Genomic DNA, 16,216 nt, shown 5'->3' on the forward strand with positions numbered 1-16,216 from the left:
AGCATTGGCAGAGACCCCTTTACAGCTTTCTTGCAGTTATTGTAAATTAACTGTAATTACAATAACTGCAACATCAGAATAAAGCCATAATTACAGCCGTTTAACTTGCTTTGAATCGATTCACATTAATATCTTGACTTGGATTAAGTTATGTCAAGAATTTAGAGTGCCAACCACACAAGAATGAAGATCTTGTGGAAAAGCCCCCAAAGGGTATTTGAAACGGAAAAAGGGTCTCTCAGGTTCAAACACTGCTACTGGCAGTGCATGAAACCCACCATAGTCTGGGCCACCTCTACAATTGGGACATAGAGCATTGCCTACCATGGCAAAAAGAACTGCACTCTTTCTCTGGAGAAAATAAGAAGATCCTTTGAGCCAGATTGAACTAGTTTAAGACAAAGAGTATGCTTTTTTTAGGCAAAACCAAAGATTTGTCAGCATGAACCATGCCATTTGGGACCACTAATGGCCCCACGACAAGTGCTAGGAGCTTACCTGACATCTGTCATAGGAAGCACCACTGTCATCTATCAGCTGTATAGAGGCCACATAAGCACAAACAATGTGCTTATAAGCAAACAACCTCAGGCTGAAACTATTCCTGCCAAACAAAGGAAAAAGGAGTTCACACATTCTTCAGCTACTCTGCTGCAGCATGGTGTGGCTGGCACAAGCTGCTCAGTTTTCATGAAGTATCAAGAAGAAAAAGCAGTACATCACCAGAAAGTAAACCCTTAGAAACTGCTACCAAGCTGCCCATTCTCAGAGCTTCTGTGGCTGAAGCTGCTTCAGGCAGTCTGCCCAGAGCATAGCCAGAGAGCCCACTTTGAGCATGATTAGAAGTTCAGTCACATGAAATTAAGCAAGGCTGAGACACTCATCTCACCCAAAAGCTGCCTTTAGGAGGGTGTGACTCACTGACCTATAGCCATATATGCCAACTGATAGTAAACTGTTTAACGATAGCCCTGGGGTTTACAGGCTGAGCCACCTCAGCTACAGCAGAGTGAGCTCAGCTGTTTCAAGAGGTTTATACCTCACAGAAGACTGTCCAGGCCTGTGCTTCCAGAAGCCCTGAAGATTTAAACCAGTCTCTTGCTGCTAGTAGGATGTGCAAAACTACTTTACAATGCTGTGCATGCAGCATGGTGGAAGTTGCAGACAGCCACTCGAACAGCAACATGACTTGAAGTCCACACATTTCATTTCAATACCCATTCCAAGAATGATCCTCCTGAGTCAAATATTTCTCTCTAGTGCTCTGAAGAGCTCCAGGTGATGAGTAATTTGTGATAGTTTTGTGTCTGAAGCCTCTTTGTTACTTTACATCCCACACAAATTCTTGCCATACAACAGCTTGTTGTGTCAGACATCTTTATTTGCTTTGTTGCCCAAGTGTACAAATAGTGAATGTAGTTATAGAAATTCAAAATATATTGTAGTAGAAATCTGTCTGGGAAGTGGAATGCTAAGATATTCACTTTATAAAATTATTACCCTTAAGTTACTCTCACTTGGCAAGTTTTAAATATATCAGGGCCATGAAGAGACAGATTATGATCCTGCAAAAAAGGAATTCTCAGTAAACTTTTTCTGCTAGATGAAGTCAGTCAACAGCAACTTAATTTCTTACATTTGACTCATTTTGAGTTATCAGCCTACAGGATGTTAGCTACATCCAGACAATTCATACACAATTCAGCTCCCATTTTCACCAATAAAGTCAATGCATCACTATCAACATACTTAAGTATTAGTGAAACAATCTCAGTGACAATATTTATTTTAAGCTAATGAAGTTAAGCCAATAAGTTGCCCCTGGCTATTGAGTGCAATTGATGCTTTTGTCACATTTTCAGAGTGAGACTCTTCAGTTCTTGAACAAGTCAATACAGCTCTGCAGGAGAGACACATTGTTCTGCAAAGGAAGAGAATTATTTTCAGATGAGGATGACTGATCGTTCAAATCCTGCCTTTCACAATGAAGTAGCTTCCCAAATCATGGGTCTGTCACAGGATCTTGATGCTAAAGATCTCCTACTGCAAAGACAAGCATTCAAGTAGCAAAGAACCAAAACCAGATCACACATTCTGCAATCTGCCTCTTCCTGCAGGCCTGCAGCCATGACTCAGATTGTGGTAAGGAGGGGGGCAATAGCCAACAGGAAGTGGGGCAAACTGAGCAGTGCTCTCAAGGCCTTTGTGTCACACTTCAGTTCAGCACTGAAGCAGCTGCCTGTGGTGAAGTCCAGTACTCTCAGGGAGTGGGATGTTACACTTTCCTTCTTCAAAGGAAGCTGAGGATGCACAGTTACTGATTGCTCTCTATACTGAGTTAACAGACCCTTCAAGCCTGCCTAGCAAAGCTTGGCAGAGACTGCTATTAAAGTGTCCCCTCCACTGACACGCCAAGTGACAAGGATTGACAGCCTGATCACAATGCAGGATGCAGGATGTGCTCCTATCCCAGCACTCAGGAGCACTGGAAGCAGCAGCTGCCTCTAGACACAGTAGGGGTCAAACCCCACAGATGAGGCTGCCTGATGGAAAGTCAGATGACCCAGCAAATCCTCCCAGTTACATAATACTCACTTCTCTCAACCCATGCCTGTTAAATTCCAAAGAGAACATACCTTTGCATGCTTTATTTCCAGTTCTGCCATTTCAATTAAGTTTTTGCGGAATGCTGCTATTCTCTTCTGTTTGAAGCTCATCAGTTCTGTGGAGAAGGGAAAAAACAAAGGTAAGAGATATACAAAGTGTGACAAGTTTGAGTAATGCCCCTTTCAGGAGTTCTGTTGTGCAGCTCAGATTACAGAATTTGATCAAAAAAAGTTCAAGAGATAGTCATGCTGTTTTTAGACACAGATGCAGTCATCATGTGACACACAGACAGCTTAAGACATAAAAGCTTTGTAGGAAGGCAGCTGGAATAAATCAGAAATAAGCCACACAAGCTCTGTGAGAACCCAGAACATATAAAAGCCAGATACACTGAAGGAACAGCATGTATACCATGAAAGCACATTTCCCCTGCTTTATATTGTCCAAATATATATATATATACACACACACATACTCTTCTATTAAGAACCTGTGTTTGAAACTCTGTATAAGGCAGTCAGCTGTACAGAGCAAAAGCCTGTTTGAGATAATTAGTTACCTTCTAGTAGTTGCATTCACATGGAGGCTGAGTTCAGTCCAGAAAGCAAATACTAGGGGTTAATAAATAAGGTTGGTGTAGTACTGACATAGCTCTGCTACAGAGAATTGGTTTTTAAAATGTTTAGCTGCTTTAGTTTTACTGCCTCTATCTCTACTGTCCTTGGGATGTCCAGACCATTTGTCCAGGAGCCTTTGGTAACTGAAGGTCAGATGGAGACCTTGACTGCATTAAGCTCTCCTTTAAGCATCAGTACAGCAAAGCCTGTTTTACCTTGTTTAGCAGATTCTGAAATCTTTTCAAACTTCTGACAGCAATCCTGTTGATGTGCCTCAGCCAGCCTGACATCTTTGCTCTTTAGTCTGGCTTTGTCTAGAGCTTTGTTCGAGTTCTCATAGTCAACAAGAGCCCTGGTTCGTCTGTACAGAAGATCCTGGATAGACAGAAATAGCACACCAGAGCCTTAGCAAGACTACTTCTCAAAGTGAGGTTACAACCACCTTAGTAGCAGGAGGTTTCACTTCTTTCAGCACCAGATTCTGCTTTTTCCAACAAGCTATTACAGCCTGCTCTTGGCAGCCTTTCACAATGCAGCACTACATTTCCAGGACAGATTAAGTTATGCCTTAGTGAAAGAAGTCTAAGGACTACTATAGGCATAGTTTCTTCCCTTAATGCAGTTTATCCTGCTGTAAGGTGCATCTCTCCACTAAGAATGAAAAGCACTTTATGAATTCTCAGCCTACTGCCAGCAGACATTTAATTTGTTGGGGATCTGACAGTCTGGCTGAAGCACTGCACTAGACAGGAGAAGTAGTACAGGTCTCTGAGCCAATCCCTTCCTAATGCATTAGGAGTATAGTTGTGATGTCTAAATAACAGCACACCCCAGTGAGGGAGGCTGTGGGGGATGTTCTGGGGTACCTGACATTATGGGTAGAGACTAGATGAAGAGGTCCAGTAGGTTGTACCTAGACACCTTTTTGCAGCATAGTCATCCCCTATCAAATCAAGTTTTGATTAGAAAAGAGTTGCCAGCAAGGCTTTTGCAGTCACATCAATCTACTAAAGCCCTCTTGGAAGTTCAGACTCCAATAGCCTTGACAAGTTACCACATATTTGTGCTAAGGTACTCTAAAAATCCTGAAGTCAATCCCAGCTACTAATTATTACTGATTTTATTGGCAAGCCCATGAGTACTCAGGCAGGGGACAGGAAACAAACTGCTGCAGACTTAAATTCAGTTTGCTCTAACTTACAGAAATTTAAAGAGTTCTTCCACTTTACATGCCAAAGAAAAATTGGTCCAAGGTGTTCTGTAAGTAGTTGGGCTCCAGCTAGCTAATATATAGCTTCTATATTCTGCTGTGGTTTGAGACTCAGGTTTCTTAGGCAAAACAAGGATCCACTTTCCTGTCTTCTTAAAGCACAAGGAATACAATGAGTAAGTCATGCTGCCCACAGCAAAACTAAGCTTCAAAAACTAAACTGTTCTCACCTTAGCAGCTTCTATATTGAGCATGTAGTATCTCAACAGTTCAGAGAGCTTTAGGTCTTCATCAGATGAAACTCTACCCTCTACCTTCTGCAGACAGGGAAAAAACCCCGAGAAAACAGTTGGTGTGTAACAGAACAGCAACATCCAGAGTCAGAGATTCTTCCCCACACCTGCCCCCAGCAAAGCTTCTCTTACCCTGAGTTTCTCAAAGAGCTCTGCAACTTTCAACAAGTACCTAGTGAGGGAAAAAAAAATGGTATAAGTAAGTTTGAGATACTTCTCTTAGTCTGTTAAATGCCAGGAAAAATTGGCAGGAAACTAGAAAGCTGAAGGCTGGCATTTACTCTTGTATACAGACTCAAACAAGGACTCAAAAAAAACTCATTTAGGCAAAGACCAAGACAAAAGGTTGAATATGCTGGATTCCAGCCTACCAGAGTGGTACAGCTGAGCAGCTCAACACCACTTAATGTAGCAGTGCTGATCTGCAGAGCATAAAGGTCTTGTGGAGAATTTCCCTGCTGGTATCCAAGGGGGATGGGATGACTTGTTTATTCAGCTATACACTCCCTTTTAATAAGGTCTTGGTAAATTGATAGCAAAGTCAAAAAGTGGAAGAAGTCACCTCAAAAAAGATAACTGGGTTCCCCAGCTTAAAAATCCCCTACTATTCTGGAAGTGCAAAGGTCCAGAAGATAGTACAGACCTCGTGTAAGCAGACCTAGTGCAGTTTTATATAACAGCACATTAGAACACACACACACACACAAACCCTTTCTTCAGAGGCCTCTAGCAGTTTGTGACCTGAAGAGAATTAAGGAGATCCCTGTTTAGAAGGACTTTGATGACCAGCACAAGTAACCTCTAGGCCACAACTGGCAAGTGATCAACTGATCAACTAGTTCAGAGTTAGGTGCAATTGATAATATTGGGTCTGCCACAGCAGGAGTGCCAGAAAAGAGAGAAAGTTTTAATGCTACTTGATTGCAATTCAAAAACTCAAACCACCCTATGACTCAATCCTCTGGATTTTACAGAATAAATTTGATATTCCCAGACTCAGGATATGTTTATGAACAGTTAGAATTGCTCACTTTTTGATAACTGTAGGCTCTTCTAATGCCAGGCTGTTCAAACAAACTGAAGTATAAATATAGTCATCTGCAACATCTGCAAGAACAAGACAAGGTTTTCAGGCTGAAATCAGCAAAACTGCATGATCACTCGAAAGGGCTTTGAAAAGATTCACTTTTATGAGATCTTGTCATCTTATCTGCTTTTGCACATGCATCCTTGATTCTGTTGTAGTAGTTCACAAGAAAAGTCTTCTCTTGTTCAAAAAAATCTTCTACTTCCTGAAAAAGAATATGACCTGTTAAGTCAGTAACTGCAGAATAAAAGCTCTTCCCTATTTTAGGAAGGACCAAAGAAACAACCATAGTCTGGGCCTCAGCTTGAGGCCCATCTATCCCTATGGAAAAACTGTTCAAGACAAGATGTCAGCCAAGGGTTTGACATCCCAAGCCATTTGCCAAACTTCTTCCTCACTATCCAGTGAAGATGAAGTTGACCCTCAAATACTGATGCATGTTTTCTGAAGCAGCCAGTAAGTTGGTATGGGACAGCCCTCAGGACTCCCAACTGTCGGAATTTATTTTCTAGGTCTGCTGCAACGCTGTAGCTAAGGACTAAGCACCAAATATGATATATATTGCAATGTTTCATGGCATTATGTATAGGACAACAAGTTTATTGGGAAGTGCTACCACGGCAACACAACACAAAAACTGGAGCAACACCAGTTACAGGAGTCTTTGGTATTTGATCTTGTCTAGTATAAGCAGAAATCCATAAATCTGTCTGTTTAGACAGAAACCCATGGCTCTTCAGAGCTAAAAGTAGACAAAAAGCTACAAGTACATTTCCTGAAGGCATTATTCCTTCTTCTCCACCAGTATCAGGTATTAAAGCAGGTCTTCTGCATCCAGAAACTTCAATTATACACTGAAATTGAACAGCCCAAAGCTACAATCTCTTATTTCCATAGAAATCAGAATTAATACAGGCTACCCTTCTCAACTGGGAGAGCAGTAACAGAGCAGGTCAGTGTCAGTAGCTGAGCCTCATGCCCAGCAAGACTGAAGCAGACAGGAGCAGGAAGCAAGAAACAATCAAGATTAGGGTAAGAGAAAGCAACAACCTTACCTTGACTCCAGAGAAGAGGACCTCATCAGCACTCTTTACTACACTTTTTAAAAAGCCACCAAACATCTCTTTAGTGTTTTTCCTCCGAACACTTAGCTGTAATACAGAGGTGAAAACAGCTTTAAAGTTATACCAGGGGTGGGGCAGCCAGTAACTGTCTTGACACTTGAAATGTAGTAACACCCTTTACACTTAGCATATGTCAGAGCAGGTTGATTTCCAAGCCCTCCATAATACCCATATAAAAATGTAACACATGGCTTGGCTACAAGTAGTTCTACTGTTCTCTGCCACAGATTTTTCCAATTCCCATAAACAGCTCAATTTCTCCTCGCATCTCTTGGATCAGCATCTATCACCCATAATTAGGTGTGACGAAATAGATGCAGGAATGACTTCAATACACCTCCATTCCTCCGTTTTAGGACCATGCAACACAGGTACACCTGAGCCATACATCTTCCCAAGATAAAGACATACAAAGGTGGCTTCCTAACTAACTTGACAAGGATTTAGAAGGAATGTGAGATTTATAACAGAAAAGTCTAAAGGCAGGCTTTCACCCTTCAATCATCTCAGAAATACTTGCAATATCTACTTGCCGATGCTGCACATAGATCCACAGAACATTCTATGTCCAGCAAAAACAACAGCACTCCTAACAGTGTGCCTTGCTTGAAAAGGGAAACAAGGAAAAAGGTCTCACATCCTGGTCATACTCCAGGAAAACATGGAAATTGCGATCTTTGCTGAGCACAGGATGAGAAGCAATCCGCTGCAGGAAGATCTCATGTGACGAGACAGTCTTCTTGAAGACAGCGAGGTATTCACTGCAATGAAACAACAGACTGAGATCCTCTTTGTACTTCTTCAGCATACAAATAACTGCTGTAAGTTTATCCCATGAAAATATTCAACTGCAGACTTCTGAAATAGCCAGCTCGCAATAGTGAAGCTACTTTTAACCTCTTTAGCTAGGAAGTTTATCAGGTCGAAAGCTGGAAAAGCTGGGCAACTCCCCAGCCCCAGGATTTCCAAGACACCCTTCAAAACAGTGACACTCAGGATCAGTTATCACCAAATGAGTTGCTCTCCCAGGAGGCTTCTCTAAACACAGCTTTTGGCAGTAGACTCATCTTACTTACGCTTCCAGCTCTTGCTTCATTTTGGCAAACTCTTCTTTTGTCATGGACACTTCTCCTTCCCCCAGCTTCTGCATCTTCTCTCTGGGACTATCAAAGTCAGGCTTTGAAGGTGCTGGAGGTATCTAGGCAGAGAATTGGTTAGTCATAGATATTAGCAAATAAAGTTTTCCAATATTACTTCTACCCTTCTCTCTAGAAGGAGGTTCTTTTGCCTGGTCATAGGAAATTGTGGTAAAGAGTGCACGATGCAGGAATTCTAGAGGCACATTGACATCTAGATCCCTGGTTTGTGTTATCCCTGCCCCAGGCAGGAAACAAACCCGTGAAACAGCTTCTGTAATCCATCCCATTGCCAATCATCTCCTAAAGAATCATGATAGGAAGGAAAGCTCACGCTTTATAGATTATTCCAGTGTGCCATCTTCAGGCAGATACTAATAGCACCACAGAGTCAAGGACACTCACAGCATCTTTTGCTGCTCTAAGCAATATGGAAAGTTAACACAAATGCCATACCACCCAAGGTGTTTAGGAATTAAGGCAAGAGGAAGCACAGTGAACACCTAAGTCACAAAACACCAGTAATACTGGTAAAATATACTTCATGCCCTTATTAGTAGGCACTTTAGATTGCTAGAGTTTTTCACTTAGGATCACATTCTTTAGGAAGTACTTACAATGAGTCCTGCATACTCTTCAGTTTCAGTGAGGGTATCATGTAACCACAAAAAGTCTTCATGCTGCCTTGTAACTGAAAACTCAGGGCTTTGAAAAGCTGGCAGTGTAGTCTGGAAGAGAATATATAGAAGCTCTACTGTTTTGTAAATCAGGGCTTTTAGAAACAGTTCTGTCCATTTCCAAAGGAAGCTATTCTGCTTACTAAGAGCCTTGCCCACTCCCTTTTAGCTGAGCTGGCACTTATTCAACAGCACCACTAAGGACACTGTTAGAAAAAAAAGTACTGTTGTAGAACAGTATTAATGTTCTTTTTTTTTGTGACATTACACAGTAGGTCACTTCCTACCCGCCCCCCAGCCTTCTGGTGTCTAGCTAGGACTCCTTAGCAAAGCCAACCTAACCATCAGCTACTTGTCTCTGTTTAGAGAGTTCAAATCCTAGAAAATCTGAAGTTTCTGCATATATATACACACCCTCAGGCCACCTTCAAGTAGAAAATCTCCATCTAATTAGATTTTTTTCATTGCCAAGCCCATCTTTGCAGGTATGTGTACTGCAAATACATCTGTTACTTGTACAGCCTCTTTTTGCCCATGACCTTACCTTAGTGTGCACAGTGAACTTCACTCTGTCCTTTTCACTTAGGGCATCGGGGATATCAATTTGGAGAGAAGGATCAACATTCAGGTCTACAGATACAGACCTCAGCTGCAAGACAATTCACAGAATAATCCTTCATTGAGCATCAAGTAGGTTTAGTGAAGCTGGCTGATCATCAGTTGTGAACAAGAACATCACTGCACTACACCCCTGCCTTCAGATACACACATCTGACCAGAATTCCTTTCCCAGTGCTTCAAAGAGCCTTAAACTGAGCTGGCATCTTCCTCTGGGGGCTTATTTCTTCATTCATTCCAACAGCCTAGACCCAGAACATAATTTCAAGCATACTCAAACTTATAAAGAGCAGTGGAATAGCCTTCTCAGTAAAAGATCTGCCAGCTTACACATGAAGACTGTCTTCCAAGAGGCCCTCCCTTGCTGCAGCCTAATAGATCATTGCTGTTTTCTGCATAAGGGAAAAACCACCAGAGATCAAGGTCACAACACAGGAAATTTGTTGCTGAAGAACAACAGTCAGAGACAGGAATGCTGAGGTTATCCTTTGGAGATAATTCTGAAGGCCTTCTCAGAAAAACAGGCTAGAGAACTGCACCAGGACTGCTACCTCACCACTCTGCAGCACAGACCACACCAGCCAGGAGCCTGCTCCTACAAATGCTGTGTACACTAAGTTTCAGCACCCAAGCCCACAGTGGTGCCAGGATCTGAGCAATCCTATCACAGATGGCTAAATGCTGCCTCAAGCCCCTGTAAAGCTGCCTAAGAACTGATGATAAGGTGACTTTACTTCCAAAAGGCTCCTGAAGCTGCCTCCCCCTAGGTTGGCGATCTGCAGCCCAGACCTGGTACGTGACAAGTCTCTCTGGCTGCCTGCAGAGGGCAGAGTTGCCAGGACAGGAAGCATTTGCCCCTTCCACTGCTCTCCCCTACGATCAGACTGCCTGTGCATAAGTGAGGGACACCCCAGCCACTGCACCCTCCAGCCATGCTAAAAACATTTCTATCTGCTGCATCCTCACCGTTAGCTAGAATTAAAAGGCGGCAAGTAATAGATAAAACTTTTTAAGCCTTACAACTATGGAACAACCTTGCATGCAGCACATTAAGCTTCCCAGAAGATGGGAAACACAGAAGCCTTTTAGCCCATCCTGGCTAAAGTGAGCACAGTTAGAGAGCATGCCCTGGAGCACAATTCCTAGCGGTCCCAGGCACTGTTCACATCCCACAGGACATGGCTGGACTCCAACAGCAATCACTTCCCTTCAGTCATCACTTAGAAAAAACTATCATGTTCCCATACAGGCAGGCAGTTCTGGTCCTTGCTCAGAGGGAACAGGCCAAACAGAGGTGCACAGCTCAGAGGTCACTGACATGGGTTTGGGCAGAAGCTGCCCCACTCAGGCACTGCAACAAGGACAGGTAGAAGGCCACCAATCAGGCAATAGTTTCACTGTGAGCACGGCCAAATGAAAGGCAAGCTGGTTGGTGTTTCCCATTTCCCAACCAGCAAGATGCAGACCACAACGTTTTACATGCTGCTTACTTCTATTTGCTGTCCAAACAGGATCAGCAGTGCTAACAATATGAACTGCTGAGTCTGGAAAATATGATAAACCAAAGGAAACCGTTTCCTCTCAGCTAAACTAAGGAAAGCATTAGACAAATCAGACAGTCCTGAATTTGTGAGCTTTGTTACTAAGTCTTGTGGAGAAAGTAACCCATGATTAGATGCTGCCTAGTAGTTGCCGACACAGAAGACAGATAAGCATAAACATAAGGTGGTCCTGCTTGGTCAGATTAATGCAGTTAACATGTCACAAGCATGTGTCTCCTGGCACCCTGCACAAACTGCAAATAGGACGTGGAGCTATATGAAACCAAGGATTTTAAGACCCCTGGTCTGCTCCTGTGTAGGTCACTGTGGGCTCCTAACTTCAGGCCAGAGACTTTTTGGATTATAGAATCATGGCTCAGACTGCAAAGGGAACATTCACACTGTCTGACTTGAGGAGGAGGGAGTGTTTCCCGACAGAAAGTGCTGGCGTAGCATTTGTCCCCCAAATGGGGGGAAGCAGGAAACCCCACTCCTATCAGCACACCTCTGTAAAACACTAACTCAGTGAGCACCCACAGCAGATGTCTCACACCAACCCCTGACCCACATGAGCACCTGCTCTGCAGCACCAGCAGCTCTGCAAAAAGGACCTTTCATGCCACCATCTCTCCTACACCATCCTACCAGCAGGAATAGGGACCAACCTCCTCATGGTCACATGAAGACTATGCAAGAGCAAAGGAATTAAACATCCATCTCCAGGCCCCAGGCTTGTCCTTGTACCTCAGCAGGCTTTCCCAGGTCTTCCCTCCATCTTAACTCTCTGGCAGCTCCTTCATATCCAGAGGCATTTCTCTGCTAGGATGTCACTGCTTCCTCCCTGGACTCCAAGCAGTGGAGCAAGAGAACTGAAGGTTCCCCACCCAGTTACCAGAAACCAGACTGTTACTCCATACCCTCAAGGGATATAACCCAAACTCAGCAACTGGGAAGGGATTATTCCTCACTTGTAGCAGATGCTCAAATAGGTACAGAGGCCACAGAGAGGAAACAGCTGTGTTGGGCTGCAAACTGAAACACTCACCCGAAGTCAGCACAGTACTCGTAACTCTCATTTCTCTTTCTCAGAAGCAGCCTCTGGTTTGCAACGACTCCAGAAACTGTTACAGCTTCTCTGACACCTCCCACTTCCAGACTCAGGACTCGTCAGAGACTTGTTTCAGGATTCCTGGGGTTTCTTGAGGATTCAAGCAAAACTACTCCCTGTTCAGTACAGATACTGTTCACATGTCCAACTGGTAAACCCAAAACAAAGCAGACCCCTTCACAATAACAGACATAATACTAGTCAACATTTCTCGGTTTCAGGACCAGAAGACTAAAAGTAGGTAATATGGTATTAATTAGGACACCATGATAAACATGTGATCTAAAATCCCAGGAAACAGCAGAGATCATTACTGTGCCCAATACAGGCAGAATTTTAGAACATGTGCTTTTTCCCCCATTTTTTAGAGATGCTAGGGAAAAGGGCTCACTTAAATACAAAGCAGTAATGATCATCAGCTCCCCAGACTTCTGCCTGACAAACATTACACTTCTGATCAGGCCTCACCCAAAGGCAAACACATCTTGATGCTTACAGACACCCAGCAGGAGGAAATGCCCTCAGCGACTGAAGTCTCTTAGTTCTGATGAGAGGCCTGAGCTGCTGCTTTTACAGTAACACCCTCTGCAGTTTTAGCATCAGCTCTGGATGACTTGGTGTCACTTCTGCATTCTAACAAAAGAAACTGCCAGTGCAAGCGTGTACAACTTCTGAGTACTAGTGAAACGTGTATTTGTTCTCAAAGACAGATTAATCCAGGGTTTTTCCACAGAGCCAGGCTCTTGAAAGGAGCAAGGAACCCTTCCACAACTGCTCACATGCCAAAGTTTTCTGCTAATTGTCAGCTACCTTTTAAAAACCTTCTCCCCTTACTGATCACCTCCCTGCTGTCATTCAAACAACAGCCCATAAACAAGACTTGAGTAGTAATTACATCTGACACTACCTAAAATCCATTACTTTTTACAGAGCGGGCTTTCTAACTAAAGCTGTTTAGATGCTCTCCAGAGAGCACTAAAAGATCATTATGTTTTCTGGCAGTTTAGACAGAGCCCTGAGTTCCAGAGGGCCTTGTTTTGACACACAGGAGTGAACAATCAGAGGATCTGGCCAGCAGATACGAGCGGCATTAGCTGCTGGAGCTACATTTTAGTCATATTCAGCACAAGCAGCTTAAGTTTCCCTTTACTCAAGATACTAAAAGAACATCTGAAAGTGCACTGCAAGCATGCAGCACTACAGAGCTCACGTGAAGCTTGGATTTTGCAGCCTTTGTGGAAGTTTTGTTGTCACTGCCCTGGCACTGAGCTGAACAGCCCTGAAGTGGTCTGGTTACACACCACCAGGAAAATTGAACCAGTGCTTACTTATGCCATGGAAAATGCTTCCCCAGATTTGTGACTTCAAACTGGAGAAATCCAGTGATGCAAAGGTTTAATTATTTTGCTTAAAACACTGATAAAGAGGGAATAACAGCTCAGTGTAGTCACACTGAAATGGCATTCCTCAGCAAGTGCAGTGCCTGCCAAGGAAGCAGAAGGCTCAGAGCACCTGTTGCCTCTGGCTGTGCAATAAACTGGCCCTCTCCTGCCAGAGGGATCTCTGCATCACTCTCTGCAGAAACATGCAGGTCACACACCTCCTGACAGAGAAAAGCATCCTATAAACATTCAAGGGTGCCACATTCCAAGCAAAAGCCTGGCTGGCTCACCCTGTTCCCACCAGCAGCACACAGGACACCTCAACCCAAGCCATGGCTTTCTCAGCTGGAGAGGTCAAGCACAGCTTTGGCCATGCAGGGCAAGCCCTCGATGTGCCAGCATCCCTGAGAATGCTTTGCTGAGCTCCTGCAGTGAGGAGCTGACCTCCTGCAGCTGGTGGCAGGGAGTCTCAGGAACAGGCCTCACCATGCTGGCTTCACCTTCGGCTAGCCCAAACTGCGGGGCCAGCTTCATGGAGGCTGCATGTCCTTGAGAATGCATTATTCCCATCCAGGAGCTGTCACCTTGCAGGTAGCTCACCTCCCTGCTTGATTTCAGGCTCAGCAGCATGCAGAAGGAGCTTTTTTGTCAAGCACAGGCAAGTATGGTCTCATTCCTTCCAGAAAGTGCAGCAGAACTTGTCCAGCAGAGTCACCATTTGTGAGTGATAACAGCAAGTCACAGGCCATGACACCACATTTTGTCTTCTACTGATTGCTCTGAGGAAAAGCAGCTACAATACATGCTCTCAGTATTTTGATCTAGAACATTTTAACTGCAGACTGAAGCCCCAACATACCATGAAGCCACTGACATGAAGAAATACCAAGCTTTACTCAAGTTTAGCTTGGAAGTCCCACCACTCACGTCAAATTCTGAAGTGCCTTTTCCTCCCTCATGACAGTTTACACTTTATTTCCTGCTGCACTTCCAATCACCTTTATCCTATCCCCCCTTCCTCTTCCTGATCCTCTCCTGCTTTGCCACCTCAGGGTCAGTTTTTAGTTCATACTTAACAGTGGCTCCTATTTAATACCTAATGAAGTTTTCTTTACAGGCATGAGTTTTATCTGTTGGTCACATACCAGTTCCATGCTGCTGTTTCTTTGCCTAAACAGGAACAGACAAGATAGGAGCGTTTCTATCCTCCCCCATGCTGCTGGAATCCCAAGACAGCCCTACAATCTAAAACAAGCTAATCTTTGTCCACTGAGCATCAGAGTTTAAAGCTACTCCAGCTCCCCCCACAAGAACATCTTCCCCCAATATTCCTGTCAGAGTTAGAAAGGCACATAAATATTCACATAAAGTTACCAACTGCTGCAAGAGAGTTCATATTTGACCTTCCCCTCCAGTATTCTCCAAGGGCAAACACTTTATATTAAAGTGTTTCACATGCTGCAGAAAAGAGTTAAAGCACTGGCAGCTCACAGCTCAAAGCAAACTACCAGAAAATGCTTCTTCCACAAACTCTTGCCCATCTTACTGAAGGATTGTTTCAAAACAAGATTAATATAGGAAAGAAGCAGAGAAAGGAAATTATCCAGAAGTCAATAAAGGCCAGTATATTTCTAGCCCTCAAGTTTTTCAATATACATGTTCCAAAAAGCTGGAGAAAACACAGACTGAAGAGACCTTCAGCACACCTAACAGCTTAAAGCAAAGTCATCTTCTTGCCAGTGGAGCTTAGTCACAATGCAAAACCACATGCAGATGTGACAATATGAAAGGCAAATAGGCAACTTGCTGACTCTTACAAGGCTGCCTTACCTTCTTTTCAAGGTGTGTTGAGGGTGGTTATTAAAGCAGGGAGTTTAGGCAGGTTTACCCAAGCAGCTCGTCCAGTAGAAGAGAGAATTCCAATCACTGTCTACACTACATAAACATTAATTCACGAAGTTCCTCTTTTAGCATTTCACTTGCATTTCCCCTGAGAAGCTGAGTGTTAACATTTAGGGAACATCCTGTGTTGTTTTAAAGGGAAGACCTGAAGCTCCCCGGCACTTTTCCGGAGAAAGGAGACCCGAGAGAGCTGCTGATGTGACAACAAGGGAAAGGGGCACCTCAGGTGAAGCGACAGCTGACACCCTAATCACCGCAGAGCACAGAGCCGGGAAAGCCGCTCGCAGACACCGCAGGGCAGCTGACCCACGGGGCAGAGCAAGCTGAACCCCCCGCAGCACAATCCCTACGGCTCTCGGCCCGCAGTGCCCGGGGACAGGTCCTGCTCCGGCATCACCTGCCAGGCCCAGCTCCCGCAGCTCCAGGGCCCCGGTGAGCACTCTGCTGCCGCCCCAGCACCGAGTGCAGCCCACACGGGCTCACGGCGGCTGCACAGCCCTTCCTTCCTCCCCCTCCTTGCCGCTCCGTACCCTCCCCACTCCCTTATCGCTCCCCGGGCACCGCTCCCCTCAGCGCTGCTTCCCGCGCTCGCCCCGACCGCCTGCGCTCAGGGCACCTCGGTGCGCCAAAGGCACGACAACTACGGTGACTCAGATCTTAAAAAATAACCCCTAATCAGAGCAAACCCACAAAACCTGTCACTGTCCCAGTGCTGCCGGGGGCACAGGGCTCCCTCTCACGCCGCGGGGCCAACTCGGCTGCGCCCTCACCGCCCGCGCCAGCCGGAGCGGGGCCGCCGCCCTCACCTTGTCCTGCGCGTCCCCACGGAGCCCAGCCATACCTCCGAGCACAGACAACCACCCCGCACCTTTCTCTTTCTCCTCCCCCCGCCACCTCCTCCTCATATAACCGGG

At 44.7% G+C, this 16,216-nt stretch overlaps 1 protein-coding gene across 2 annotated transcripts; it reads right to left on the reverse strand.

Moving 5' to 3' along the window:
* Nucleotides 1-1,360: 1,360 nt before the first annotated feature.
* Nucleotides 1,361-16,208, reverse strand: SNX5 (sorting nexin 5). Of its 2 annotated transcripts, none has more exons than XM_033054976.1 (13): nt 16,109-16,208; nt 9,296-9,400; nt 8,692-8,802; nt 8,015-8,136; nt 7,576-7,699; nt 6,870-6,965; nt 5,914-6,019; nt 5,759-5,834; nt 4,860-4,899; nt 4,665-4,751; nt 3,440-3,599; nt 2,637-2,722; nt 1,361-1,921 (listed from the first exon to the last, which is right to left on the reverse strand). In XM_033054976.1, the coding sequence occupies exons 1-13, from the start codon at nt 16,205-16,207 to the stop codon at nt 1,874-1,876; spliced, it is 1,260 nt and encodes a 419-aa protein (XP_032910867.1). In that variant the 5' UTR covers nt 16,208; the 3' UTR covers nt 1,361-1,873. The 2 variants fall into 2 exon arrangements, with proteins under 2 accessions (XP_032910867.1, XP_032910868.1); XM_033054977.1 differs by lacking the exon at nt 16,109-16,208 and adding an exon at nt 15,231-15,335.
* Between the last annotated feature and the right edge of the window lie 8 nt (nt 16,209-16,216).

This window comes from Catharus ustulatus, chromosome 3 (genome assembly GCF_009819885.2).
Source record: "Catharus ustulatus isolate bCatUst1 chromosome 3, bCatUst1.pri.v2, whole genome shotgun sequence".
Taxonomy (NCBI): domain Eukaryota; kingdom Metazoa; phylum Chordata; class Aves; order Passeriformes; family Turdidae; genus Catharus; species Catharus ustulatus.

Bases quoted from the DNA above. Each gene is read 5' to 3' on its own strand.
- SNX5 (XM_033054976.1), bottom strand. From the start codon at position 16,207: ATGAGGAGGAGGTGGCGGGGGGAGGAGAAAGAGAAAGGTGCGGGGTGG. The intron at 3,600-4,664 runs GTGAGAACAGTT...CTGTCTATCCAG, and splicing joins TCAATATAGAAGCTGCTAAG to GATCTTCTGTACAGACGAAC. The intron at 1,922-2,636 runs GTATGTTCTCTT...CTTCCTTTGCAG, and splicing joins TGGAAATAAAGCATGCAAAG to AACAATGTGTCTCTCCTGCA.